The sequence below is a fragment of the Pseudovirgaria hyperparasitica genome (genome assembly GCF_010093815.1).
Source record: "Pseudovirgaria hyperparasitica strain CBS 121739 unplaced genomic scaffold EJ05scaffold_1, whole genome shotgun sequence".
Classification (NCBI taxonomy): domain Eukaryota; kingdom Fungi; phylum Ascomycota; class Dothideomycetes; order Acrospermales; family Acrospermaceae; genus Pseudovirgaria; species Pseudovirgaria hyperparasitica.
Genome location: NW_022985549.1, coordinates 1629184 through 1654895, shown reverse-complemented (window position 1 = coordinate 1654895; position 25712 = coordinate 1629184). Strand labels below are relative to the sequence as shown.

At 51.7% G+C, this 25712-nt stretch overlaps 12 protein-coding genes across 12 annotated transcripts; 3 read left to right on the top strand and 9 right to left on the bottom strand.

Moving 5' to 3' along the window:
* The first annotated feature begins 1309 nt into the window (after positions 1 to 1309).
* Positions 1310 to 1761, top strand: EJ05DRAFT_22234 (uncharacterized protein). Its single transcript, XM_033739911.1, has one exon. It carries the CDS (start codon positions 1384 to 1386, stop codon positions 1669 to 1671), a length of 288 nt encoding a protein of 95 aa, XP_033605425.1. The 5' UTR covers positions 1310 to 1383; the 3' UTR covers positions 1672 to 1761.
* A 1463-nt stretch (positions 1762 to 3224) lies between these two features.
* EJ05DRAFT_433565 (Ndufa5, NADH-ubiquinone oxidoreductase subunit) lies at positions 3225 to 4243 on the bottom strand (the record flags this gene model as incomplete). The annotated part of the gene is made up of 4 exons (XM_033741610.1): positions 3225 to 3309; positions 3390 to 3494; positions 3818 to 3837; positions 4022 to 4243. The coding sequence occupies 4 exons, from the start codon at positions 4241 to 4243 to the stop codon at positions 3225 to 3227; spliced, it is 432 nt and encodes a 143-aa protein (XP_033605424.1).
* Positions 4244 to 4918: 675 nt separating this feature from the next.
* On the top strand, positions 4919 to 7668 carry EJ05DRAFT_506623 (protein disulfide isomerase). The gene is made up of 3 exons (XM_033747839.1): positions 4919 to 5350; positions 5402 to 7019; positions 7090 to 7668. The coding sequence occupies exons 1-3, from the start codon at positions 5160 to 5162 to the stop codon at positions 7423 to 7425; spliced, it is 2145 nt and encodes a 714-aa protein (XP_033605423.1). The 5' UTR covers positions 4919 to 5159; the 3' UTR covers positions 7426 to 7668.
* An 814-nt stretch (positions 7669 to 8482) lies between these two features.
* On the bottom strand, positions 8483 to 10022 carry EJ05DRAFT_459802 (FAD/NAD(P)-binding domain-containing protein; the record flags this gene model as incomplete). The annotated part of the gene is made up of 1 exon (XM_033742584.1): positions 8483 to 10022. One exon carries the CDS (start codon positions 10020 to 10022, stop codon positions 8649 to 8651), a length of 1374 nt encoding a protein of 457 aa, XP_033605422.1. The 3' UTR covers positions 8483 to 8648.
* A 923-nt stretch (positions 10023 to 10945) lies between these two features.
* EJ05DRAFT_432958 (NAD(P)-binding protein) lies at positions 10946 to 11536 on the bottom strand (the record flags this gene model as incomplete). Its single annotated transcript, XM_033741581.1, has 2 exons — positions 10946 to 11307; positions 11434 to 11536. The coding sequence occupies 2 exons, from the start codon at positions 11534 to 11536 to the stop codon at positions 10946 to 10948; spliced, it is 465 nt and encodes a 154-aa protein (XP_033605421.1).
* A 198-nt stretch (positions 11537 to 11734) lies between these two features.
* Positions 11735 to 12277, bottom strand: EJ05DRAFT_21977 (uncharacterized protein). The gene has a single exon (XM_033739890.1). It carries the CDS (start codon positions 12126 to 12128, stop codon positions 11853 to 11855), a length of 276 nt encoding a protein of 91 aa, XP_033605420.1. The 5' UTR covers positions 12129 to 12277; the 3' UTR covers positions 11735 to 11852.
* EJ05DRAFT_21976 (uncharacterized protein) lies at positions 12278 to 16164 on the bottom strand. The gene is made up of 5 exons (XM_033739889.1): positions 15647 to 16164; positions 15284 to 15495; positions 13903 to 15230; positions 13572 to 13853; positions 12278 to 13513 (listed from the first exon to the last, which is right to left on the bottom strand). The coding sequence occupies exons 1-5, from the start codon at positions 15990 to 15992 to the stop codon at positions 12427 to 12429; spliced, it is 3255 nt and encodes a 1084-aa protein (XP_033605419.1). The 5' UTR covers positions 15993 to 16164; the 3' UTR covers positions 12278 to 12426.
* A 1568-nt stretch (positions 16165 to 17732) lies between these two features.
* On the bottom strand, positions 17733 to 18468 carry EJ05DRAFT_21963 (uncharacterized protein). Its single transcript, XM_033739886.1, has one exon. It carries the CDS (start codon positions 18319 to 18321, stop codon positions 17854 to 17856), a length of 468 nt encoding a protein of 155 aa, XP_033605418.1. The 5' UTR covers positions 18322 to 18468; the 3' UTR covers positions 17733 to 17853.
* Positions 18469 to 18677: 209 nt separating this feature from the next.
* On the bottom strand, positions 18678 to 20160 carry EJ05DRAFT_495813 (Mob1/phocein; the record flags this gene model as incomplete). Its single annotated transcript, XM_033746293.1, has 2 exons — positions 18678 to 19892; positions 19939 to 20160. 2 exons carry the CDS (start codon positions 20158 to 20160, stop codon positions 18678 to 18680), a joined length of 1437 nt encoding a protein of 478 aa, XP_033605417.1.
* Positions 20161 to 20291: 131 nt separating this feature from the next.
* On the top strand, positions 20292 to 21926 carry EJ05DRAFT_471927 (cobW-domain-containing protein). The gene is made up of 5 exons (XM_033743072.1): positions 20292 to 20631; positions 20681 to 20764; positions 20816 to 20827; positions 20878 to 20974; positions 21021 to 21926. The coding sequence occupies exons 1-5, from the start codon at positions 20493 to 20495 to the stop codon at positions 21865 to 21867; spliced, it is 1179 nt and encodes a 392-aa protein (XP_033605416.1). The 5' UTR covers positions 20292 to 20492; the 3' UTR covers positions 21868 to 21926.
* A 956-nt stretch (positions 21927 to 22882) lies between these two features.
* On the bottom strand, positions 22883 to 24236 carry EJ05DRAFT_471924 (uncharacterized protein). The gene is made up of 4 exons (XM_033743071.1): positions 23868 to 24236; positions 23731 to 23813; positions 23452 to 23604; positions 22883 to 23396 (listed from the first exon to the last, which is right to left on the bottom strand). The coding sequence occupies exons 1-4, from the start codon at positions 24017 to 24019 to the stop codon at positions 23308 to 23310; spliced, it is 477 nt and encodes a 158-aa protein (XP_033605415.1). The 5' UTR covers positions 24020 to 24236; the 3' UTR covers positions 22883 to 23307.
* A 170-nt stretch (positions 24237 to 24406) lies between these two features.
* Positions 24407 to 25656, bottom strand: EJ05DRAFT_481824 (GDSL lipase/acylhydrolase family protein; the record flags this gene model as incomplete). Its single annotated transcript, XM_033745117.1, has 4 exons — positions 24407 to 24667; positions 24719 to 25351; positions 25399 to 25461; positions 25513 to 25656. 4 exons carry the CDS (start codon positions 25654 to 25656, stop codon positions 24407 to 24409), a joined length of 1101 nt encoding a protein of 366 aa, XP_033605414.1.
* Positions 25657 to 25712: the final 56 nt, after the last annotated feature.

The window sequence follows — 25712 nt, the reverse complement described above, 5'->3', positions numbered from 1 at the left end:
AAGAAGTTGTGCTGCTTGTTTGCAGGATCAGCATGAGCATGAGCATGAGCATGATGAGCATGAGCTTTCAGCATGATGATGATTGTTTGCAGAGCCCAGAGCCCAGAGCGCAGAAGCCCAGACTCAAGTGGCGGCCACAATGAAATCTCAAGCCACCACGCGCCATGCCTAACCCAAGCCATCGAACGCTCAATTGCAGCACGCGCCGAACTTCCGACCGGGCCTCAGACTGATCACTGGCACTGTGCAAAATTCCCAATCGCTGTCATGCCTCTCGGAATCCGGCGATGGATGCATGCCAGTGCCAGGGAAGAATGGACAAGACGTGCATCGACCGTCCATCTCCTAATATGTGTCGTGTCTATCGTCAGAGCTTTTTGTCTGGTACAAGGAAGGGGACATGGATCGGTATCCGTCCAGCTGGAAAGCAATAGATATAGACAGTAGCATGCATAGGAGCTTAGGATGCACCCCACGCAGCATCAACAAACGGGATATTAATGACAGTGTGTAATTCATGGTTCGTTGACAGTTGATTAATACAATAGATACTAGTTATTGCCAAAGCCAAAAGGCTACCTACGGCGATGAATGTGGCCACAGCTTCAAGATTTTGGCGTGGTCGGGCAGGGAGCTAATTATCGAATAGGAAGATTCCTCCGTTGAGAGACTTGGACTGGGACTGAACCGGTGCAACGGTGCAAAGTGTTGAAGCAGCGACAGAGACCGTCACAGAGATGGCTAGAGACACACACATACACACGGACGCATAGGCACAGACGACATGGATAGACACACTGGCACTGACACATTCCAGAGCCAGAGCCAGAGACAAGAGATATTATAATCGACACAGGCCAGCAGAGCGTCCGAGCAAGTGAGCACAGTACCCTGGAACCGATACGGCGATAGCTGGTGATGGTGTTGGGACTTGCTACACGCTGCACCGAAACACTAATACTGCAACAGCTGTATGGACGAGTGACGACTGCTACTGTCTGTCTGTCTGTCTGTCTGTCTCAGGGCTTTCTGTCTCTCTCTGCCTCTGTCTCTGTCTCTTTCTCTGACTGCGCAGTCATACCGTAAGTCTGGTCTTGCGTGGGTGAGAGGTAGTGGTCCCGGGCCGATCATGCTCAAATACACAGCCAGCATGCTGGGAAACACGCACATAATCCATGCCTTCCGGACCCTGACTTTTGTGCTAAATGCTAAAAACTACCAGGTAACCAGCAGGTAACCAGGTAAACGGGCACGGTAATAGAGTTGCTGTCATTAATTAGTTAATAATATGGATTGGACTGCTACCGTCGCGTCCTCCTCTATCCTATCTCTCTCCATTCCAATTCCATTCCATTCCATCCATCTGACGTGGGTCTCGTGCCGATGCAAGTTTTGTCGACGTGCGCGGGAACGATGTGGGTGCCGGATGCCACCAGCCGCCCAACCCTCTTTTGCCCACTTTACAAACGTTGTTGCTGCTGCTGCTGCGGCGGCTTCGGCCGTCCGCAGTCAATACCTTACTTACCATACCTGCTAGCTACTCAGCACTCAGTCAGCGGTATTAATGTCGCTGCGAACTTGGCAGCTGGCAGGCACCGGCTACACCTCATTAGGCAAACACACTCCCCAGCAGCACCTCAAACAATACAGAGATGCAGCCAGCCCAAGTAGGTAATACCGATCCTCCGGCTCGATTACGTACGTGGCTGTAATTTTGACCCATGTCGGATACAGCATCCACCCACCCATCAGATCCATCTCGGCCCCACCGGCATCCTTTCTGTTTTCTGCACTCTGCACTCTGCACCATCCACACTAATTAACCACTCTCAACCACACTGTCACTTTACTCAATTCCTCACACTTTTACTTGCTCGTCTACGGCGGCGTTGGCGTTGGCGGCGTGCGTCAGTGTCCGCAGTAGTCAAACAACAGCTGTCTCTTGCAAGCATGGGAATGCAGTGACATCTGGCCAGCGCCATCGCCCATCGCCTTGCCCTGGACTGTCTTCCGCATTCCCAGCTGCTCGCCTCGCCTCTCTCGCCTCGCTCGCCTACAGCCTGCTGCAAGTCATCCCGCCGCTCCATCACTCGCCCATCCAACCGCCGAGCATCGGTCACACATTGTCCTGCAAGCCTTGCCCACAAAACACCCCTACCGATGTCTCTATCCCACGTCCCCTGCTCTGCCTCATCAAACAGGAAGTTTGATCCGTACCCACGCAGGGTTCTTGGGGCATGAGCTTGCTGGGATCGTTGTCCGCCTTGCGTCAGCCCTTTTTTTCCCTGGCGGAAATGCCGCCACGCGTCGTCGTCGTCGCTCGCTATCTATTAGTCCCTTGCGTCTCCGATGGACACGAAAGCAGATGAAGGCGAAGATGAAGAGAGAGAAAAAAAATATTGAAAAAAGAGTCATGCGGAACGCTTGAAAAAGTTTTGCTTTCCTAAAGTCAGCTCATCTTTCTACGTTGCAACGCCTATCCGGCCGAAACACGTTTCATTGTCTAGACTCTGGTCAAACTTTGAGATAGTGTAAGTCACAGATACTATTTAGAGACGTGGTGGTGATGTTGCATTGTCGCTTGCCGTTATCGGCGCAGCTAGGTTATGATCTCTACTTACGATTGCAACGCGTCGCCTCGCACACTTCGCGAGGAGTAAAACCTTTTCGCCAACTCGAGTATGCCCTCACAGACTTGCCCTGTCATTAATCTGAGCGCACATAGTCGCCTGAAATCTCTCTCATCAAAATGGTGGCCTGCTCTGAATTTTATACATGCATGCAGGGGGACCCTCGAACCTCGAATCTCGAAATGAGGTCACTCTCGTCACACATACCCCATCTTAAAACACCAATCCAACACCCCACCTGCAAAGACCCTGACTTCTCCGGCTGACTTGAAACTGGAGAAAAGCAGCCTCAGAAGAAAACTCTGGAGCTCCTTCTTCAGCCCTTTTTTTCCCATCAACTTACCCCGCCAGGACTTTCCATTCCACAGCACACACACGGGCACGTTCCATAGCCAACCTTGGGCGTGAAATCTGACAAAGAATGCTGAAAGACACGATCCCCACCGAATAGACGCTACCACGGCCCGATTTCGTGGACATCGATGAAATGACGGCAGTTGCATTCATTTTTTTGCTGGTATTATATATATACACACATACACTTCTACATGCCTCGTCTTCGACTGCGCCACATTGTTGCCACATGTTGTACTACTACGCTGGTGGCTTCTCCGTGCCTGTGCCACGCTCGAAATAGCTCCATTGTCCCTCGGGTGCCTTCTCGACGAGTTCCTCCCATCTGTATGACTATTGTTAGCTGCGATGTATGCAGAATGTGGCAATCTGTATGCGAGAATGAAGGGATGGGAGACGACTAACGGCTTGGCTGTGATCATGTTCTTGACCAGCTCGAGCTCGCCCTCTGCGACTTGGATGACTTCTTCAATTAGACCGGCGCCGATTTGTGTTTCGATGTCTGAGATCCTGTGTTTGTACCGTTGTGGTTAGCTATGCGTTTACCTGCTGGCTTTCATGCAACCAAGATACAGCGATACGCGCTCGATCCAGAGGTATCAGTAGGTTCCACTTACTGCTCTGCCGTCAACAGTCCCTCTGTAACCTTCTCTTCTCTGGTAGTGAGCTCCCCAGTACTCTCGATCTTGCTCATGATCTCAGAGACCCTGTGCACAATTGCCAGTCAGCAATGCCTCCTGTACCCAGTGATATCCCCCGTGTGTTCCATTCTCACACGGCTCCACACCACTGCGAGAATAAAAGGACGCCCAACTCACTGCTCACTCGTCAACTCCCCATCCGCCGCCTGCTTCTTGATCGCCGCAATCCTAACACCCAACATCAGTCCATCAAATTCTTTCGTCCACGCAAAAGCACAAAAAAGAACGAAAAAAAAAAACTCACTCCTCATCCCCCAACCCCGGCCTCCGCTCCCGCACCCTCGCCAGCACAACCTCGCGCCTCTCCGCGCCCTCCAGCGGCGCAACCGCCTCGACCGTCCGCAGCCGCGCCTTGGTAATCGCCTCGACCGACTGTCTGTACACCGACGACTCCGGCATCTGGCCCAGGGCCTGGAGCGTCTGCTTGTATGTGTAGATGAGCGCGGGCCGCGGGTGCGGGTGTGTGAGGAGGCCGGCGAGGCCGGTTGGGGCGTTGGGCGTGTGGTATGTTGGTTTTGCGCCTTTGAGGGTGGCGAGGAGGCGGGTTGCGGGGCGCATCTTTGGGGGAGGTGGGGGAGGAAATGGCTGGCCGAAAGTATGAGAAGGAGTTGGTATGGGCCTATGGATTGTGTTTGAGGGTAATTGGCGATGGGTGGTGAGTGTGTGGTTCGGGGGATGGGTTGTGGTGGTGGTGGTGGTGTTGTTGGAGATGCGGATTTGAGGGTCGAGCTTGGACCTTGTGCTGCTTTTGTGCTTGGATAGGGAGTGGGTTTTATATTCGCTTTCTGGTATTGCGTGTAGAGGACAGTCAAGGAATACTGAAATACTGCTTGTAAAGCGCTAGGAAGACTGGACTGTTGAGAGTAATTGAGTAGAGTCTGAACATCTGAGCCCGATAATAGATGATCTTTTCTTTCTTTGCCCACCTGTCCAGAAACTTTTGAGACGATCCAGCTTGAAATCGCCTATGGTATCCATGATAGCATAGCCATGAGACCAGACTCGAATACGAAGACTTCAGATTATATACTACGCCTAGCATATCTAGCGAAGTCGATTGGGTGTTTGTTCCCTTCCATTGAGGCGTGGTTCAGTGTGTTCCTGTTCCCGTTAGTGCTAAGAATAAGGTTATTTGACAAAGGACCCGATCCAGTAACTCATGATAGGGAGCGAGAGGCAGGGGTGCGGCGTACATGTCAAAGCCAACACTTGTTTGACTCGAGACTTGAGCGACGATGGGTTTTAGACTGCTCATACAACAGCAGTAGCCCAAGGTCCCCAGTCAGGTATCCTCCCACTCTTCTTTCTTTCCAGACTCGCATACCAACAAATGCGCACTGGAACCTACTCCGCCAACCTTTCAAATCGTGCAACCTGTCCTTTCCCATCACGAAGTCTACGAAGTTCACGAACATACCCTTCCACGCATACAGCGCGCCAAATCGATCGCATGTCCTGATACGTTCCACACACCATGAATTCACAAAGGAACATACGGCTTGCCTTGCTGGCATGCATCGCTTTCCTCTTCGCATTTGTCGCCGCAGCAGACGCAGAGCAGCAGGAAGGCCCTCCACAACCTACCAAATTCAATGGCATAGAAGTACCGCCGATCGTACACCTCACAGGCGACAGCATCAGTGAGGCTATAAGCACAGGAAACTGGTGAGTGAGCCGCAACATTCTTTGTTCCGTCTTTCAGTACTAATCATGTAGGCTTATCGAGTTCTACTCGCCATACTGTGGCCACTGCCAAGCGATGGCCCCCATCTACCAGACCGCATACGAGTACTACTACACCTCAAACCCCGTTCCTGGGAATAAACAGGTCTCCGATGACAGTCTGAACACCTTCTCGAGATACTACGATTTCAAGTTCGCGAAGATAGACTGTATATCCTTTGGGGATGCTTGCCAGAAGTATGACGGCCTGCGATTCCCGACTTTTAAGCTCTTCAAGAACGGCGAGGAGACGAGCAAGCATGTCGGAGGCATGGACATCAACGTATTTAGCGGCTTCGTGGAGGACTGCCTAGAGACGATAAGACCGGGCTCGCGACCGAAGGAGGGAGTGAAGCTTCCTAAAGTTGGCGCTACGCAAACGGACGATGCGGCTACGAAGCCGGAGGTATCGGAGGAGAAGGACAAGAATCCTGCGGCAGGCTCTGCCATGGCCTCGGCGCACCGTGCTGTAGCGACTCCGGTGACTGCAAAGCCTGAAGCTGCATTGCAGAATCAGGCTCCGATACAGAATAGGCCCGCTTCGAAGGATAACAGCAAAGCCAACCTCCAGGGCGACTCCGTGCCCCTGGATGCAGAGGCCTTCCAGAAGAAAGTCACAGCAACGACCGATGCTTGGTTCATCAAATTCTACGCACCATGGTGCGGCCATTGCAAAGCTTTGGCGCCAAACTGGAAGCAGATGGCAAAGGAGATGCAGGGCAGACTGAATGTCGGAGAGGTTAATTGTGAACAGGAGAAGCGTCTGTGCAAGGAAGCTGGCGTCAAGGGCTATCCGACCATGCTCTTCTTCAGGGGAGGTGAAAGGGTAGAGTATGAGGGCTTGAGAGGTGTCGGGGACCTGATTTCGTATGCTAGCAGGGCGACTGAAGTCAACGAGGGCGTAGTTGATGTCAACTTTGACGACTTTGTCAAGATGGAGGAGACAGAGGAGGTCATCTTCCTTTACTTCTACGACCACGCGACCACAAGCGAAGATCTGGCAGCTCTCGATCGCCTCACTCTGAGCCTTGTAGGACACGCCAAGCTGGTAAAGACAAACGACAAGAAACTCGTCGAACGATTTGGTATCACAACTTGGCCCAGGCTCGTCGTGTCTCGCGATAGCAAGCCCACATACTTTACGCCATTGGCGCCCAAGGACATCCGCGACGTCAAGAAAGTTCTCTCCTGGATGATGCAGAACTGGCTTCCCATAGTTCCCGAGCTTACCTCCTCGAACGCCGTCGAGATCATGGAGGGCAGACTTGTTGTGCTCGCTGTCCTCACCCGTGACAACGATGACGAATTTATCAGTGCGAAGCGCGAACTCAAGAATGCTGCCATTGAGTGGATCGACAAGCAGACACACATGATGCAGCTTGAGCGTCAGGAGCTCCGAGATGCTAAGCAACTGCGTATCGAAGAGGCAGAGGATCGCGACGACGAACGCGCTCTTTCCAATGCCAAACGCATCCGCATTGACATGGACGAGATCAAGCGCACAGAGGTTGGCTTTGCATGGGTCGATGGCGTTTTCTGGGATCGCTGGATCCGCACCACGTATGGTATCGACGCAAAGGATGGCCCCAAAGTCATCATCAACGACGAAGATGTAAGCTCACTCCACCTCCTCGTGTCTCAGACGCATGTCACTCAAATAGACAAACCCTAACCATCACCAGAACCGCCAGTATTGGGACGTCACCATCAACGGCGACCCCATCCGCGCCTCCCGCACATCCATCTCAGAAACACTGCGCAGCGTCACCGCCAACCCGCCCAAGATCTCCCCGAAATCAACCTCCTCGCCAATCATGCGCGTCTACTACCGCTTTATTCGCCTCTTCACCAAGCACCCCATCATCATGGGCGTCGCCATGCTCGTAAGCACCGTACTGGGCATTTTATACAGCAGGCGAGCGAGGAGAGGGAGGACTTTCGGCGAGACGGGAGGGTATTTCAACCTCAGCGAGAAAGGCGGTCTGTTGAATGGCGGGACTGGGGGGAAGACGGACTAAGTAGAGGCTGGGATGAAAATAGTTGGGGGAAGGGGGGGGAGACGTCGGAACTTGCAGAAATGCAAATGGGCGTTTTTTGGGTTTGGCATAGGTGGTGTTGGTGGATATGTGTGTGTGTGTGGTGTATTATTAGGAGTGTGTATTGTATACCTGTGATAGCGTCGCGAATCTCTTATATACGTGGTGTGGGTGGTGTCGATTTGGATGATGTGCTGTGTTCGGTATCTGGATTGAGTGTTGGGCCTTTCATCTATCTGATCTCAGTAGTTATGGTTATGGTTGTCATCTCGAGTCTCGTCCACCTGTTGCACTTCTTGGAAGTACGAGTTTACCTTCACACTTTGTGGTATTGACATCCAGACTTGAGTATGTGAGGAACAACATCCCTGCCTTCACACCCCCCTTTCTATTCTCCCCAGTATCAGAAAATAAAAAGTAACCATTCGCCACCCACGCCCCTGAAAAACGACTACTTGCTTGTTATACAAACAACGAATGCTAGAAACGATGAATACAAATACAGATCCAAAATACACAGAAACATTTCATTCTGAGGACTACCTTCCTCTTCTTCGTCTTTTTATGCATGATCTGGTTTGTAGAATTTAATCTCTTGAAGTTTGGATGGATTGGTAGGTCGTTTGGGCGGAAGGGATTGTAAAGGGGATATGACTCGTTGGATTTGTTATATTGGTTGAGTATGGTGATTGTTAAGTGAGATTTTCATGTAGAGGTAAAACTTTATGGACTTGAGTGTTTTGTTGGAAGAGGAGTTGGGCTCGTAGATGGAAGTGCTGGCGTGCGATGCTTATTGTGTTTATACTAGACAGATGTTGACGTTCTATTAATGTAGAAATGCCAGGCGTGCTGATGTTTGTTCTTGTCTGCTTCAGTTTAGCGGGCATTGTGAGGGGACTGGAGGTGTTGAATTCTTTCTTGGAGTGGTATGATGCCAGGGGTAAATTAGAACAGATAAAATTGAGTTCTGGCTGAGAACTATAATACGACCGCCTGACCGGAGAAAAGTATCTATCGAATCCCGGTGACCGATGAAAACCCAGCTTTTTACATATGATATAAAGGGTGATTAATTGATCAAATGGTTCCTTTTCAAACGTGCCCCTGTCTCACAGTCTGAGCCGACGTCACCTGCAAATACTGCATGCAATACACAATTCCAAACAACGCAGAGCAAACCCAGGTATCAACATCTATTCCTCATCTCAACCCTCCACCACCCTCCCACTAACACCATGCCACCACCTCCAACCCCAAAAATACGTATACACCAAAGCCTTAAACACACCCATCCCCCACCACGGCACCTCATCCCCAACGGCATTCACCACAATCTCCTCAACATTCACATCCGGCGCCCCAGGCACCAAAAAGCCCAACCTCAGCGCCTCCCACGTCCGCTCCTGGCACTTCGTCGCCCGCACAAACATATCCCGCTCAAACGCCTCGACCTCCGCATCCAAACGCTCCGCACCACCACCCCGCAGAACAGCAGCCCCAATCCCATCCGCAAGCCTCACCGCATCGCCCATCGCCAAATTCACCCCCTCGCCAATAAACGGCGTCATCAAATGCGCCGCATCCCCCACCAGCGTCAGGCCCTCCCGATGCACCCACCGCAGCCCAACAGGCAACATATACAACTTCCGCCCCACGCACTCCCCATCCCCCGCAGCAATAAACCCGCGCAACACCTCGCTCCACCCCTCAAACACCCCCATCTGCACCCGCCGCACTTCCTCCCCGTCCTGAATCCGTCCCCCGCCATATAACTCCTCAAGCACATCCTCCCCCTGCACAACCCACGTCGAAACGCTAATCTCCCCCGTGCCGAGCTGCTGCGCCGTAATCGCTTTCCCGTCGCCGAACGCGAATATGCTGCCCTTGTTCAGCGCTGCGCGGAGATGTGCTGGACAGGTGCCCGGGGAGATGGTGCGGGTTATGCCTGCGATGCCGGCGTAGATGGGCGGTTGGGGGGTGAGGGCGGCGCGGCAGTGGCTCCAGGCGCCGTCGGCGCCGACGACGAGGGAGAAGCCGTGCTGGGGGGCGTGGTGGCGGAAGTGGAGTGTCCAGGAGGGGGTCGTGGGGGATGAGGGAGTGTTGTTGTTGTTGGAGGTTGGAGGACCCCCGGGGGAGACGCGCTCGAGGTGGTGGGCCCAGTGGATGGTGTCTTTGGGGAGGGAGGCGAGGAGGAGGGAGCGGAGGACGGCGCGGTCGATTTCGGGGCGGGCGTGTGAGGAGGAGGAGGATGGTGAGGAGGGGTTTGAGGGTGTGGAGCCGGAGGAGGTGTTGATGAAGGATTTGAAGGCCTTGTTTGTGAGTTTGAGGGCTTGGCCGTCGAAGCGGGCGTGGGCGAGGAATTGGTCGTAGAGGCCTGCGCGTTTGAGGGCTGCGATGCCGGTGTCGGGGTGGAGGTCGAGGGTGCCGCCTTGGGAGCGGGCGGTGGAGGAGGGCTCGCTTTCGAAGATTGTGATGCTGAGGGAGGCGGCGGCGGGGGAGTGGAGGAGGATGCGGGCGAGGGTGCAGCCGGCTGGACCGGCGCCGATGATTGCGATTTTGTAGGTTTGTTTGGGGGACATGGTTTTGTTTTGGATGGGAGGGGGAAAGGGGGGGATGGATGGATGTTGGGTCGAAGTGAGGTATATGTACCATATGACACTTTCTGAACAAGACAAATCAGTCTCACACAGGAAATCCCATCAAATATATATCCATATCCACATCAATCTCCATCCCTCATCTTATCCATCCTTCCCAAGAACCACACTAAGCAGTACAACACAAAACCCAACACCCCATACATACCCACTTTCGGACCCGACGACGGGAAACCCCCGTCGCGTCGGCAAACGAACCCCGGTTGTCCGACTTCTTTCGCACCCGAAAACGGAAATATGTTTCGCTGCACCTGTGGCGTTTCCGGCCGTGCTTGTATTTTAGTGCTTGTATGGATCCATGGGATAAGCTTTTCGGCTAAGCCTTGAATAGTCTTCTCCTAGACGGTGTCGCGCTATCGGTTGAGATTGTCCCGTGCTTGTTGTGCTTGTCATCGTGTGTATCGTATCCATGGCCCCCAACGTTAGCGGTGGGCTATCTGATTGTAATTATTAGTCGGTTTGTTGCTTGTTTAGTTGCTACGCACAACAAGCAGTTGGTTCAGGGGCGCGAGATGAGGTTGGTTATGAGAGTATCAGGTGGGTGCGGTTTTTTTGGCTGGCTGGCTTGTGTTGGTTTTATAGTTGGGAAGGAAATTAGGGCCGATGGGTAAGATGTTGGGATAGGTTTGTACCTGATACAGAGCAGGAGGTTTAGAGAAGGCTTCGATTTAACATTTCCTTTCATTTGATCTGATCTGATCTATATACACTGTTGCAAGTAACACATACCACGACACACATGCGCAACAAGTTGGGGAGTCTATACGCTCTTTCTACACACCTCCATCTACACCCACCATCTCTTCCTCATTCCAATTCCCATCCCATCCCCCAATCCCCCACCCCTACAACTTCCCCGCCCCCCTCAACCCACCCTCCCCATCAACAAGCACACACCACCCCTCCCCACCACGCCCGCCCTGCCCCCCAATCACCGTCCCAAACCGCTCCCTCGCAAACCTCATCCCCTCCTCATCAAAGCTGCCCGGCTGCAGCCACACGGCCGGCACACCCACACTCGCCGCCTCCTCAAGCACCTTCCTCGTAACCTTCGGCGGCGTAATGATGCTCAGACTTGTATGCGTGGGGTCTGGAATCGCGCTGGGCGAGGGCACAGTCGGGTGCGCTTCGCTCAGAGCAGTGATGCTGGGCGTGGAGGGGTTGAGCGGCGTGACGGGGAGCGAGTGGGCGAGATACCATGCGAAGACTGTGGGGATGATAGCCATGTTAGTAGAGTTTTGCTTTTTTTTTTCTTTTCAAGTAAGAGGAGGTAGAAGCATATATGGTTGTGCAAGTCAAAAAAAAAAAAACCACGAAAAGACTGGAACCGCACCCTTGTGTCCGAATTTGCTCGTGTCGGAGCTTGCGCCTGCGACGGCGAAGCTGCTGCTTTGGAAGAACGTCTTGAGCGCCGCTGTGGCTTCTGATGCTGCCATTCTTTCTGATCTGCGTTGCTCTTCACGGCTGAGGAAGTCTTCCCTTTGGGCGAGTGTGCTGGCGCGAGGTGTTCTGGGCATGCGCTCCTTTCCTGGCTTGAACAGTAGTAGGGTGGATTGTGAGAGAGCTACGACGAGTGGAAGGGTTAAAGCGTTCGTTGGTGTGGATGTCGTATAAGTGGTGGAGAGTGCGATTATAAAAGAAAGTGTTGGAGAGGGGACGGGTATGGCGTCAGAAACGTCCGGGGGCACGCACTACGCACGTTTGGGGTCCCTTGCCCAGAGATGATCGGGGCCGGGTGTTTTAGGTAGGGCGTCAGGGCTGCCTTGGTGATGGAACCGCGTTGGGGAGAAAGCGTGGGGGAGAGAGCGTGGGGTGGATGGTGGACTGACTACACACAGCTTCAGGCTCACGATCAATGAGCACCACCTTCTCACCGCGACTGCTGGCAAAAGATGCGAAGTGATGGATAAAGATAGATAGCTTCTTGGCGCAAAGGGTATATAGAGCTAAATTCCATCCCAGAAGGATCCCCATGCCGCATCGACATGTTGTTGGTAATGACAGTCCGCATCGTCCCATATATCTCATCCTATATAGTCATCTCTAACCTGTATCGGCTCATCTTTTCGTTATATCCTTCTACCTCGACAATATATTGCAGATATTCTGCATAGGCTGGATAACGAGTGTTAATTTAAACATAGGTCGAAAGCTGTCAGGAAACAAATGGGTGCGTAATCGTGACAATATATGGCGCAGAACATGAACGGGCATGCTCCAGATAACCGTCAAAACGCCGGATATGCTATCGGGACAATGAAATGGTTTGTACAAACGGTAGGTGAGATATGTGGCTCATGTCAAGGACTCCTGCTCAGGCATGAAATCATGGCGCGAGGAGCTCAATGCATTTAGTGAGGCGTACGCTAGCCTCATGAAGGAGTTCCCAGCGGGTCTTCTTGAACATGTCTCGCATAAGAACCAACAAGCCCAGACATGCATTGCGGTTCTGGAGCTTCGCAAGATCATCAGGGGCGCGTACAGTCCCCACTCGCCGTAGATAGCCCTGCATGTCTCGGACGCATTCGTCGTGTGTATTCAGTGTATAGGCCGGACTGAGCGGGCCATCGAGTGCGTAACCGTAAGACCAGACGATGAGTACAGCGAAATAGAGAACCCAGGGGCGATTGAGGAGAAAGTCTTCGCGCGCAACGTAAGTCATGTCCGGATTGGATTGCATCGGCACAGAAGAAATGAGGCTGGAGTGGTTGGGCCTGTCTTCAGGAATCAATACTTGACTCAAGAAGCGCAGGGCGTAAAAGGTCGCATCTCGGGCCTTTGCTGTAGGTGCCCACACTTCCTTCATACGTTTCTGAGCACCATTCGCATCCTGAGATGTAATACTGCGACCCAAGAGCCGCGTCGCACCGGCGTAGATCTGGCAGTCCACTATGTCGACATGCATGGCCATATGTGCCAGATGGTGCAGAACGGTGCGACTTTCGTACATAAGATTGTCATCCAACGCACTGCGGCGTGAACTCGAGCCGGTCTGGTGCTGCTGTGCATGATCTACTTTTGCTACAGCACCATCAAAGTCTGTTTTCCAAAAGTCAAAGGCACGAGTGAGAGCTCCGCGCCATTTGTCACGACCGCCTAATGCCTGTGACACACCCAAGGATGTTACTTGGAGGTCTCTTTGGTTCATGTGCCATGTGACACTCAGCAGACCTGCCATGATAATGTTGCGACCAAAGGCGTTCGTATGTACTGCTTGTCCGTTGAGAGTCTTCTTCAGACCCTCGAGGAAGGTTGTTGGCTTGACGCCGTTGTTGTGTAAGCTGGTCTCGATACGCCCAACTTCCGCGCCACTGGTGGCTGACCACAGTGTTTCGTCGCACGGGAGAGGCAGGCGCATCTCGTGCGCGACCATAACGGCGGAATGGCCAAACATTGTGGCATGTATCGAGTCCCTAGAGACATTAGCTCACTGCCCATAACATTGTTCATCAAGGCCCTGCAACAACGTACATGACAAAAGCAGCGAATGCTGCCCTTCGTGTCGCTTCGTTGGATATCCAATGATTCCACCATTCATCGGGTGTCTGTGGTGCCGTCGATGCACTACCATTCGATTTAGGGTCCTTCGTACTTGGCGGAGAATCCATCGCAGATCTACCGATGAGCGAGCTTCCTCTACGCATCAGTGTGAGGGTTGTAGCATGGTGGATATGTGCTCTTTCGTGGAGAGGCCTGGTTGAAAACATCTTCTCGAAGATCTCGAGTAATATCAATGCCTGGAAAATCCAAAGCCTAACAAAAGGTCAGTGTGGCTTAGTATATCTACCTCATTTGGACTCACTTAGCAGGGGGACGAAAGTCCGCATCCATGAATACTTCCCATCGCAGATGCCAAGCCAGAAAGTTGGCAAGTTCAGAACATGTTTGAGTTGTGTCGTATCCGTGGTTCTTTTCCAAGCATGCAGCTCCAACGGCCATGACGGCCAGTAGCAGGATGTTTGGACATGATGCCGCATTGAAAGTCGGACGGTGCAGGATAGGCATTTGGGGATGGAAATGAGACCAGTACGACGCAATGAAAGTCTGCATCATGTGTAGGCTGAGGATATGATGGGGGCCATCCCTGTTGCCTTCCAAAAGCTCAGCCTTTTGCCTCTTTACGGGTGCATGGTCAGTCTCGTTGAATCGTTCTTCGATAAGATCGATGAGCTGAGATCGCTTCTCCTCCGACAGCGCAGACTCCGGCAGACTAGTATCAAGAATACTATTGACAGCCATTGGATGTTGTTGGGGTGCCTGTGGAGTATAATACCCGCTGACAACCGGATCGTAATTAAAATATGGTGCTTGTAGTCCGATGGTGGACGATGACCCCAGTCCCGGTGCGACACTTCCATGTTGAAGATTCATAGCCGACCCGCCATTCGTATTCAAGTTTGATTCATTAAACAACCAAGCAGCAAAATCATCGGCCATGGCAAATGGCGATCTACTGTAGCCCTCACCCCCGAACACTGGTATCGACGACTGAAAACCGGGAGTGGTGCCAAGCATCGGTGTATCCGAGACGACTGCAGTCTGCCCATTCTCCAGGTGGGATGTTTGTGGGGTATGATGGCCTTGGGGTTGACCGCGGGCATCAGTCGCATTGTTCATCGTCTGAAAACCGGGTGGAGGTAGATTATTAAATTGAGGAATGCTCTGCTGCGCTTGATAGCTAGCTGACGAAGGGGTGTATTGCTTGTAGTCCTGTGGTCCTTGTGGTGCTTGTGGTGCTTGTGAGTTGTACTGTTGCCCAGTGGGGCCGCTGTAAGGTGAATTATTGCTTTGATTATAAGTTTGCATGTGGCCACCAGATGCCTGGGTGGGAAGGCCTGGCCGGGCGAATCCGTCATTACTTGTGTGCGGTGACATGTTGGGTCGCGCCGCGCTTATAGCACCAAAGCTTGGAGTTCGTTGCCCTTGTTGGTGATTGTTATATGCCCGTGGAGTCATGTCGTACCGTTCATCCCTACGCCCATAACCAGCTGTAGACCGCATAGCAGATTCGGATGCGGGTGAGGGCAAGGTCGCATTCAATGGAGGGGATATCGACGACCCTCCAACGGCTGCAGAACCTACAGTCGCAGAGCTTGGGTGGGCCGATGCAGGTGAATCCCGCATATAGACCTAGTACCACAGTCAGAATCGCGGAACAAGACAACGGGGTAGTCCATGCATACCGTAGGCGAATGCTGTCCCTGCTGAGGATGAGATTTCTGGCCCTCCAAGGCAGCAGTTACTATAGGATTCGCATTATGCATAAATGTATCCTTGCGGAGCAGCTGTGAGCCTCGGGCAGTATGTCGTTCTTTGTGTCTCGCACACAGGTCCTGGCGAACAAAAGATCGATTACAGTCAGGAAAGTCGCAACGATATATTTGCTTGGGGTTGTCTGCACCTTGTAATTAGCCTGCTTCCTTTTAATACGTCTCCAGATTGTACGACCGGAGATGGTGCTCTGGTAGATATAAGCTTGTTCAGCACATTCGAGGACAGACAGGCTGGCAAAGCTATAAAAAGAGTCGCGCGTGATCTGTACGTACGGTTCAATTGATGGCGGTATAAATGCTCCGCTCTTGAGTAGCTCTTCCCGCAGCCCTCGTGGGGACAATCAAACTTCTTATCGAGTCCTTTCCGACTTCGTCTTCTCTTTCTCGAAGAACCACCTGGATCTGCTCCATCAGCATCATCACCATTATCGCCATCGTGCGTCTGATCTTCATCTTCTCTTGTACGACGCCGACCTCTTGGATCGTCTCCTGAGTTGGGAGAGGCTGGCGTGGGAAGACCCATCCTTGGGGTATCTGATATGGCAGACATGCTCGATTCGCGATGCTGCCCAAATTCCGACGTATAACCAGTATGTACAGAGAGGACCTGAGCCGTCATGACCAAGCTTCACGAATCAGCAATTGTGTCTGGCAGTATTGTGAAAGGTCAGCCCAAGAATGATAGGGCTGAATCGGAACAGGTCGTATCGGGCAAGGGCAAGCCGTCCGCACCGGGACCCTACTGCAGCAAGTACGGCTCTTGAAGAAAGCTTCTTTCGTGGGGATTACAGAGCTGCAATAGGCATGGTATGGTAGTTGACGTGGAGGTGCGGCGGGGATCTGGCTCGCGGTGAGGATATGATGGGGCACGGTTGGAGACAGGCGGCGAAAGGATAAGGTATAGACAGCGATCGCGAATCACTCGCGCGGCGAAGTGAATGCTGCTGCTGAGTGGAAACGGGGATGGCCAAAGCACGGCACGCTGATCAGGCCTCTGGAGCGCGCCGTGTGTGTTGCGCGGAGAGTAAGCCGGCGGAGGTTCTGAGGATGGTGGAGCGGAAAGTCGCAAAAGGCGAAAAGACTGGCTACAGAAGGCTGGCAAAGCTCAGTGTACGTTGATAGGGCCGAATGACAGGCACGTAAACAGCTACTGGATAAAGCCGCGAAGACGATGCCAGGGCGAGGCGTAATATGGGGGAGGCGACGCGATAGCAGCAGCAGTAGCAGTAGTCGAGAGAGTGGGGAAACAGATGTTGAGGGCGCGCGCGAGCATCCCACTGCAGGGCGTGACCAGAGATGAACAGTAAGCAGTAAGCAGCTACTACCAGAACACCGCTCCGTGAAGAGTGCAGAGCGTATAGAGAGTATAATTAGAGTGTTGAGTGTGTGTGTAATGTATGTAGTAGGGTTGAAGAGTGGATAAAGCTGTAAGGGTGGATGGACGGGATGGGAGGCAAGCCAAGCTGGTGGAGGCAGAAGTAACAGAGTAACAGATAATAGAGCGAGCGAGGGTCAAAGCTGGGTTTAACGATGCAGGACGACTGGGGGAAAAAGGTGGAGTGGAGGGTGATGCGGTCGGTGGTGCGGTATAGTGCGGTAGTGCGATAGTGCGATAGTGCCCAGTGCTCGGCGGCGACGCTCACGGCAACCAGGCGGGAAGCGCGCCAACTAATTAGCTGCAATACGATCGCTGGCCCCCTCCCTCAGTCCTGGGAATCCTAATCTTCAGTCTCTGTCTTGCTCTTCCATCTTGTGCAGTGTATTGAAGAGAGGATGTACGAGAATATTCAAACTCTGTCGTATGCATGCCTGCCTGCCTGCATCCAGCACACGGGTAGACACGGATTGGCAGCAGCACGGGTTGAGGCCTTTGGTGTATCAATGTCAGTCAGGCAGGGATTATGAGCTGCATATTATTACCTATCGATGTGGACGACAGAGTCAGCAGATGCACGCCCAACGGCGACCGTTACTGCTGATAGATTGCTGTGTGTGTCGGCATATCGAGTCCCATCACTACTACAGTACTGCTAATTACTGCTCCTATGTGCATGCTAGGGAGGGAAACGGGCTGTGGAGTGCGTGCATGTTTACTCCGCTGCTGCATACATACATGCACACACACACACACACACACACACACACACACACACACACACACACACACACACACACACACACACACACACTTGGTCCGTTCGTCTGCTGCTCGTATGTTCGTCTTTGTAGCAACATATAGTGGTTGGTAGGCTTGTTTGTAAGCATTGTTACTGGCTCTTGTACATCCTGGTTCATCACGACTCAGCGGAAGTGATCACCATCATGGGCACCACCGAGCCTCAATTGTCATGTTGCGAAAAACGCCACTGACAAGAATGCGTGGGAGACTGAGTGCAAGTCTATCCCACACCAACTCCAGGACGCTCAGACTCTTCAGAGAAATGCAGTGGGGGTGGTAGTAATAGTAGGAGTAGTATTAATTAGGTTGATGGTGCTGATCCACTGAGAGCTGCTGGTGGTGGTGGTGGTGATGGTGGTGCGAGCTGCCTCCCGTCAATCGCTCCACAGCTCCGTTGGTCAATGGAGCAGCCACTCGGCCGAGCTGATCTCGTCCCTCTACCGTGTAATGTGCGCTCTACTCTTCCATCACTCGTCAATCTCTCGGCTTTGTTTTTCACATCCTCACATGCTCCGGTTATGCATCTCTTCAAGCTCTTATTCCGTCTATCTTTTCCATCCTTGATCATAGTCCTAGCCTGTTTCGCGGCCTTGCAGCATGTCACATTCAATTGGCACCCATTGCTTGTGCTGTGAGACGGCCATACACCAAGCTTCGCTGTGGAGAGAATTTCTTCGAATTGGTATAATTGGGTAGGAGCACTGCTAAACGCAATAATATATAAATAAAACTTCGACATGTTGTACTGCAGTGTCGTGCAGCAGCCCATCAACGGATTCGCGTGGGACTGGGGCAATAATCCACGGCTGCGGCCCGTGAGCCTCCAGATAATCGTGGGAGACGTCTGTACTATGCACACAGAGCCTCCCTGTAGCGTGGAGATTCCCCACACCAAGCCTGCATGTCGTCCTACTCCTACACTTGCACGCAACCTGAGACTGCAAAAGCAAGCTTCCGTCGTGTCGCGCCATGTCAAAACTATATCAGGGCCAACGAATACGGCGCCGCTTACCCAGAAATCCATCGCCTTAAATATCGCTTCAGACATATCATCGTACGTAACAAAGCATTAGCATTACACATCGAGAGCGCATACACGCAAATGGCGGCATTCACGTCTTGTGCTCATGTAGTCTTTTCAGTGCTTTCTGCCTCAGGTTCTGCCTCCGTCTCTGCCTTTGGCTCATCCTCAGCAGCAGTTATGTCTGTCTCGTCAGTACCGTCTGCTTCAATCTGTGTTGTTTCCACGGTTTCCACCTCGGCTTTCGACTCGCGTTCTGCGACCTCTGTAGCAGGTTCTGATTCCGATGCTGGTTCTGGTTCTGGTTCTGGCTCTGCTACTGGTTCTGCTTCAGGTTCCGGTACTGGTTCAGCATTAATTTCTGGTTCGGCGTTTGTTTCCGTCTCTGTTTCTGTTTTCGGATCCGTCTTTGCTTCTACCTCCTCTACTTCCCCCTCCTCCTCCTCCTCCTCCTTCACTGGTTCGCTCGCCTCCTCAGCCAGCTCTTCTACTGGTGGTGGCACTTCCGCTTTGGGTTGCTCCGGAACTTCTTCGGGTATCTCGGGGATTGGTTCTACTTTTGTTTCCACATTGCTGTCAGGGAGTGTAAGAACAGCGGTTTTCGGCTCTTGTGCAAAGTCCTGCGCATCTTCTTCTACAGATTCGTCAGGTAAGCTTTTATTTTCTTCTTCCATGCCATCACTTTTTGGTTCAACCGGTGTATCTTCTGCTCCATCTGCCTCTTCTGGAATGGTATAGCCATCTGGCGGGAGTAGCTCATACGTGTCTATAACAGTCTTGAAAAATATGTAGAGACCTGACTGTTTCTCTACGTGCCAGAAGACCTCCCTATGCTGAAACCAAGCGTGCGCGAATATACGGTAGAGGCGACGGAATATGATTGTCAGCTGTCGTATTTGCTGGTCCGGGTTACCGATATCTGAACCCAGATGCAGTCTACTGGGAAAGTGTTTCGGCGAGGTAAGAGTGTTGCCTGCGCAGTCGAGTGTGTGGCAGCAGTAGTCTATAGCACAGCACGATTTCGGTGGGTCATGTACGGCGCAGAGATATTGCCATTCAGATGCGCGCATATCGGGACATGTCTGTGATGAACACGGAGGTTTCGCGGCGAAGAGGGTGATGACAATTGAGTTGAGATTCTGCGTGTGGAAACGACACAGCTCGTACAGCCACAATTCTCGCGACACGCCTTCAGGCGCCAGAGCGAGCTTCCGCGCCGAGGTCTTGTCGATAGGTGAAGGGTTCTGGGTTCCGGTCGGATGGGTATAGGAATAATGTAGGGCTTTGAGATGCTCGGTCAATTGGAACGGCGAGTCAATCTACAGAACATTAGGTCTGATGGCTGTGGCTATAGATGGCATGTACCTCAGTCAGCGGTACCAATGGTGGTCCTTTTGCCATGTCATTTGCTTTCGTTCCAGGCCGTATCCTTCTCGCAGCGCTGTGGTCGACACTTTGCGGCACGGCAAGCTTGCCATAGTCGTCAGTCGAAGCCGTCGCAGGTCCAGGCGATGTTGGACCTATTTGATCCTCTGCGATAGGCGGCGGACTTGGTAGCCGTGGCGAGCTGGCGGGTGATGCAGCCATGTCAATGTAGAGTGTATCTTGGAGCTGGGACGAACATGCACGCGCAGGTAGTAGGTAGCTAGCTCGAGCGCGCTTGGGCCACCGAGTTGTCGTTGTGCTACAAGAAGAATCAGACCCTACACACTTGAACCACTGAGCACACTTATAAGATATACACAATATCACATTTAGACTGCATCGTGTCAGGATTAACTGGATTGCTCTGGTCGCACACGTTAGGCTTTATTTTGAAATCCCAGAGGGTTTCGCGTCTCTTACACAATACATTTGCATGCTAGCATCAGCCAGCAACTAGATAGCGGGCGTCGACAACGCCTTTTGGAATATATACAATGGACATGGACGCAGATTTAGATGACGAACCCCCATCGTTGGTACCTACCGACGAGACGACCACTTCAATCGGAGCACCAGACCAGGAGCGAGAAGAAGTCAGCAGCATTACGAAAGTGCCTATAACAATCGTCACAGGTGTGCTACACCTCTCAAACTGCGATGATGCGGCACTGAACATCATAAGGATATCTCGGAGCAGGCAAAACCACTCTGCTTAACTATATCCTCAATGAAAAACACGGCAAAAGGGTAGCCGTCATCCTGAACGGCATGTAGACACAACGGCACTGTCAACCATATGTATACTGATATATCATAGAGTTTGGCGATTGTGAGCTGCTTTAGCTCTAATATAAGTATCTTCACACTGATATACCTTAGCGACGGACATTGAAAAGTCCCTTACTGTCAACAAAGATGGCCAGGAAGTCGAGGAATGGCTCGAACTTGCGAATGGCTGCATATGCTGCTCTGTCAAGTATATCATCCTCTATACTCCTCGTTCGAGTACTTACACCATCCAGAGACTCCGGTGTGGCAGCCATAGAATCACTCATGGAACGCCAAGGCGCCTTCGACTACATCCTCCTCGAAACGACCGGCCTTGCAGACCCAGGCAACATCGCACCCCTATTCTGGGTCGACGAAGGTCTAGGCAGCACCATCTACCTCGACGGCATTGTCACACTTGTCGACGCCAAGAATGTACTCAAGTCTCTCGACGAACCATCACCAGAAACCAGGCCAGATGCTCAGGACCACGATCACAATGGCCCGGAGCTTACAACAGCACATCTACAGTTGAGCCACGCGGACGTCATCGTCTTGAATAAAAGCGATTTAGTCACAGATGAGGAACTGGAGAATGTGCTAGGGCGGATCAAGGCAGTGAATGGGCTTGCACGAGTCCACATCACAAGTCATTCGAAGGTACCACAGCTAGAAGGAGTGCTATTAGACTTGCATGCGTACGACTCGATAACTACCGCAGAGCTAGACTTTGCATCAAAGGGCCACTCCCATCTCGATCCCGCGATCTCTACGGTCACGTTGGGTGTGCCTGAGCTTGATGAGAATGGGCTGGAAAAGCTGGACGCGTGGCTACGGAGTACACTGTGGGAGAATATACTCCCTGGAGAGGGACAGCAGGAGGCTTCCTTCGAAATCCATAGGCTGAAGGGAAGGATATTGGTCAAAGGCGGCGGAGTGAAGCTGATACAGGGAGTGCGTGAAGTATTTGATATCCTAGACGAGAAGGATAGTCCTGGAAACTCGGACCAGACACGCGGCAGTGAAGGCAAGCTCGTTCTGATAGGAAGGAGATTACAGAACGGGGTGTTTCGGAGAAGCATTGACGGCTACTTTGCATAGTCATAGTCCTCCATCCAGCATGTAGAGGAGAGGAAAGAATCATGAGACGTCTGACTGCTTTGCGTTGCGGATGCGAACACAAACCTTGTGTGTGTGTGTGAATTCAAGTAACGCTCAGCGTTCACTCAAGCATCATCTCTCACTGTCTCCACTGACTTCTCCTTGAACAGCTCCCAGCAGGCCTTACAGTATCCAGGGTCCAGCCAAGACCATCAAGTTTGACCACGAACTTCCACGACTATACACTCTATTACCTCTTTCGCCAGCGTCCAGCTATCCCGGGCCTTCCATTCGCTCTAACCCATTCTAGCGGCGTTTGGTCTCCTGTTTCAGAATCATCAGGGTCCAGCCAAGACCATCAAATTTGACCACGAACTTCCACGACTATACACTCTATTGCCTCTTTCACCAGGGCCTGGCCTTCTATTCGCTCTGATACCGCTCCTAGTGGCGTTTCAGTTCCTCAACTCCTATGTTTCAGATCGTTGTATTCGACTTCAGGGTCCAGCCAAGAGCATCAAGTTTGACCACGAACTTCCACGACCATGACCATACAGTTTATTACCTCTTTCACCAAGGCCTAGGCCCTCTATTCGCTTCTAACTCTGTCTAGCGGCTGTTCACTTCTCCTGCTTCTATACTTTGAAAAGGTCAGGTCTTACTTCAGGGTCCAGCCAAGAGCATCTAGTTTGGCCACGAACTTCAACGATGATGTCGTATTATTACCTGTTTGGTCAGCCCTAGGCCAAGGAGATGCTATTATTAGCTATAGGCCACTATGACACACGCCGTCGCGTGTTATCTTTGTTCAAATGTTTGTTTATCAGCCTATTCACTTTTCTAGACCCACTATCGGCCAGAATAGGCTTAAGCCAGGGTCCAGCCAAGACCATCAAGTTTGGCCACGAACTTCCACGATAATGTCTTAAAGGATTGCCTATTTCGATGGCTATGCTCAGAGAGATTACTATTATTGGTTATCGGATACTATGACGTATGACACGGGGTAGGCTGTGTTTCAGGTTTATTTATTAGTATACAGGGTCCAGCCAAGACCATCACTTTTGACCACGAACTTCCACGATAATACACTATAGACTGCCTATTTCAGTGTGTACGCCATGAGAGGTGGCTGTTATTGGCTATCGGCTGTTATGACGTATATCATAGGGCGTGTTTCAGATTTGTCTGTTAGAAACAGGTCCTGAGCCAGGGTCCAGCCAAGAGCATCACTTTTGACCACGAACTTCCACGATGGTGGTCATTGGATTGCCTGTTTAGGTAGCTATGCTGCTATCATTGGTTATTGGCTGCTATGACGTAGGGACGCTTAGGGGTTGGGCGTCAAAGTGATGTTTCACTTTGTTTATCTGCAAATGCTTCTCCTCGTCCTACACGCGCATGCTGGACGCGATCCTGATACTCTAGCGTCACTCTCGCTCATCTGTTCTTGAGCGCCCTGCTCTTCCCCATTAATGCACCCGTCGTCTTCTTCAGCCTGCCCAGCATATCTAGTCCCATGAGCACCGCTATACGCCACGTCAGTAATCACCTACACATTACGGAACACGCCATAGAACGTACCAAGCAGCAAATACGGTCCATAGAGCGTGCCAATCTGCACCTTCTCATCCGTCGTGATCACATCCCAGCTGACGAAATCGACGATGCAGATGAAAGTCGTGACAGCGGTTTGCACTGCGAAGACAAGAAGGTGAATGGGAAGGTTGGGGTTGTCTGCGTATTGTTATCAGGCCGTGGCATACATTGCGGTAAGCTTGATTGATTGACGGCGTCTTCCACATCGCTCGCACATGCTCCAATAACAGATTCTGGCTAGAAGAGATGAGGGATTCGACATACCTCTCCAGATCGCCCGCACTGCCCACAGACTAAGCGGTGCGTGGTAGAAGAGCTCCATCCAACGGCATGCAGTGAACCAAGGTCTTACGCACGTCATAAGTTAGCAAAGCCGCATTGGGAAAGAGTGTTGCCCGTACTGTGGAGAAATGAAGTTTTGATCCTTATACGTCGCGATGTACCATGTCATCAGATCTTTCATCCATGTTGGCTTGAAGTAGTCGGGATACAATGGCGTCAAGTCGAACACTGCAGAAATGGTCAACTCGGGGCTTTTTCCAGTATAGTACATTCACAATCAACAGCATTGTTGGGTCGGTCAACATTTGTATATAAGAGACCTCAGGATGTGTGCCATGGAATGTACTGGTACTTACGGAACACAATGGGAATATGTGAAAAGAAGAAGATCAAATATATAAGGTCCTTTTTCCTCGTGAAAAGAGAGCGCGCCATTATCTATGTTTCAATCCGATTTGCGCGAATGCTACAAAGAAGCGAGACTTGTTTAGTGGTGTGAGCTTGGTGTTTCGTTCAAAAGGAGAGGTCGGTGTTTGCGGCTAAAGCGGCACGGACACCGAAATACCTAAGCAATGCACGTGATAATCAAAACTGTTTGACAATCAATACAAACTTCATGTCTTGGAACAAATCATCTCATCGATGCTATATCACTATTCTAAGTGCTCAAATTTCCTTCTTCGCAGCCCCAGTATGTCGCGTATTTGCTAGCTCCTTTGGTCAATTCCACAAACTCGCGAGCGATAATGCGATCGGTCTGTTCACTCGGATGCAGAGCGTCAAACCATGCATATGCATCTGCATTAGGATCACGCGTACACTTCTCAGTGACCGCATCACACACGTTCACAGAGCTTGTGACGTCTAGAGGAGCAGTACCATTTAAAAATTGCTCGGGATGATAGTATATGTCGGAAAGCTGAGGCACTGGTCAGGAAAGTTAAGCCGTCGAATGATAGGTTCAACTTACTAAGGCATTTGTGTCGAATACCGCAAACTGTGCGCCGGGGTAGCGTTGTGCCACTTTCACCTCGTACGGCGTTTTGTACTTGTAGATGTCGTTGACAGTGACAACAGACTCCAGCATACGATAGCTTATTTCAGTGATATTACTGGGCTTATCTTTCCAGTATTGCGTCGCACTGAGACCACCAGCTTCAGGTACTGCGTACTGTGGGAGTAGTTGCAATGGTGCAACGTTCATCACGACAAAATATCTCCCGCCATTCTTGTACACCTCGTCAAGTGCACTGTAGACGCAGTCCATATAGTCGACCAGGGTTTTGCCTTTGACCTGGGAGTCGGTGAGGAATGCCTTGTTACCAAGATCATTCGTCCCAATCCATATGGCGTACACTGTCTGGTCTGCTGGGATATCGAGCACCTTGTTGCCCTGAGGTGAGACATATGCGGAGTCTGCAATGAAGGCTGGGATCTCATACTGCTGAACGGACGGGAATAGGCCAAGCGCTTCCGATAAGAATCGGGGCGTTATATCGTTTGAGCATACCGCGCCAGACACAGCATAATTGTAGAGGTTGACCCCAGTGTATTGCACGACATAACGAGCCCAGACACGGCCGCCTGTAGAGGTTGCGAGGCCCTGCGTCAATGAGCCAAAAGACTATCAATTTTTGTGCTGCTACTGACCTCCTGTAGAATCGTGCCGACGGGTGGTGCAGCCCCGTTCTCAGAAAAGTATGCCAGTCTTGACTACGAATTGTCAATCCCCAAGCATGAAGCCTAGCGCGTTGTTGTACAAACCTCGTCTGTGTAACTATCGCCGAAAGCGACGAGGCTCTTGAAATTTCGCAAATCCCAGCCTTTGCCGTAACCATTTTCCTGGGTTGGTATTGCAGTAGCAAAACCCAGAGCACCAGCCACCGCCACGATAGTGATGAACTTCATAATGGTGAGGTGGCAAGAATCGCGCCGTGCCGTCATAGACCAGGCATAGCAGCGAA

What these genes read in the sequence shown, in the direction of transcription:
- EJ05DRAFT_22234 (XM_033739911.1), top strand. Translation starts at nt 1,384, where the DNA reads ATGCAAGTTTTGTCGACGTGCGCGGGAACGATGTGGGTGCCGGATGCC.
- EJ05DRAFT_506623 (XM_033747839.1), top strand. Translation starts at nt 5,160, where the DNA reads ATGAATTCACAAAGGAACATACGGCTTGCCTTGCTGGCATGCATCGCT. An exon ending in GCTATAAGCACAGGAAACTG is followed by an intron (nt 5,351 to 5,401) that starts GTGAGTGAGCCG and finishes CTAATCATGTAG; the next exon opens with GCTTATCGAGTTCTACTCGC. An exon ending in TCATCATCAACGACGAAGAT is followed by an intron (nt 7,020 to 7,089) that starts GTAAGCTCACTC and finishes AACCATCACCAG; the next exon opens with AACCGCCAGTATTGGGACGT.
- EJ05DRAFT_21977 (XM_033739890.1), bottom strand. Translation starts at nt 12,128, where the DNA reads ATGAGATATATGGGACGATGCGGACTGTCATTACCAACAACATGTCGA.
- EJ05DRAFT_21976 (XM_033739889.1), bottom strand. Translation starts at nt 15,992, where the DNA reads ATGACGGCTCAGGTCCTCTCTGTACATACTGGTTATACGTCGGAATTT. An exon ending in ATACCGCCATCAATTGAACC is followed by an intron (nt 15,496 to 15,646) that starts GTACGTACAGAT and finishes TACAAGGTGCAG; the next exon opens with ACAACCCCAAGCAAATATAT. An exon ending in AGGGACAGCATTCGCCTACG is followed by an intron (nt 15,231 to 15,283) that starts GTATGCATGGAC and finishes CTGTGGTACTAG; the next exon opens with GTCTATATGCGGGATTCACC.
- EJ05DRAFT_21963 (XM_033739886.1), bottom strand. Translation starts at nt 18,321, where the DNA reads ATGGGCTGCTGCACGACACTGCAGTACAACATGTCGAAGTTTTATTTA.
- EJ05DRAFT_471927 (XM_033743072.1), top strand. Translation starts at nt 20,493, where the DNA reads ATGGACATGGACGCAGATTTAGATGACGAACCCCCATCGTTGGTACCT. An exon ending in GCCTATAACAATCGTCACAG is followed by an intron (nt 20,632 to 20,680) that starts GTGTGCTACACC and finishes GAACATCATAAG; the next exon opens with GATATCTCGGAGCAGGCAAA. An exon ending in TGCATATGCTGCTCTGTCAA is followed by an intron (nt 20,975 to 21,020) that starts GTATATCATCCT and finishes TACACCATCCAG; the next exon opens with AGACTCCGGTGTGGCAGCCA.
- EJ05DRAFT_471924 (XM_033743071.1), bottom strand. Translation starts at nt 24,019, where the DNA reads ATGTACTATACTGGAAAAAGCCCCGAGTTGACCATTTCTGCAGTGTTC. An exon ending in AGTGCGGGCGATCTGGAGAG is followed by an intron (nt 23,605 to 23,730) that starts GTATGTCGAATC and finishes AACAATACGCAG; the next exon opens with ACAACCCCAACCTTCCCATT. An exon ending in TGGACCGTATTTGCTGCTTG is followed by an intron (nt 23,397 to 23,451) that starts GTACGTTCTATG and finishes CGTGGCGTATAG; the next exon opens with CGGTGCTCATGGGACTAGAT.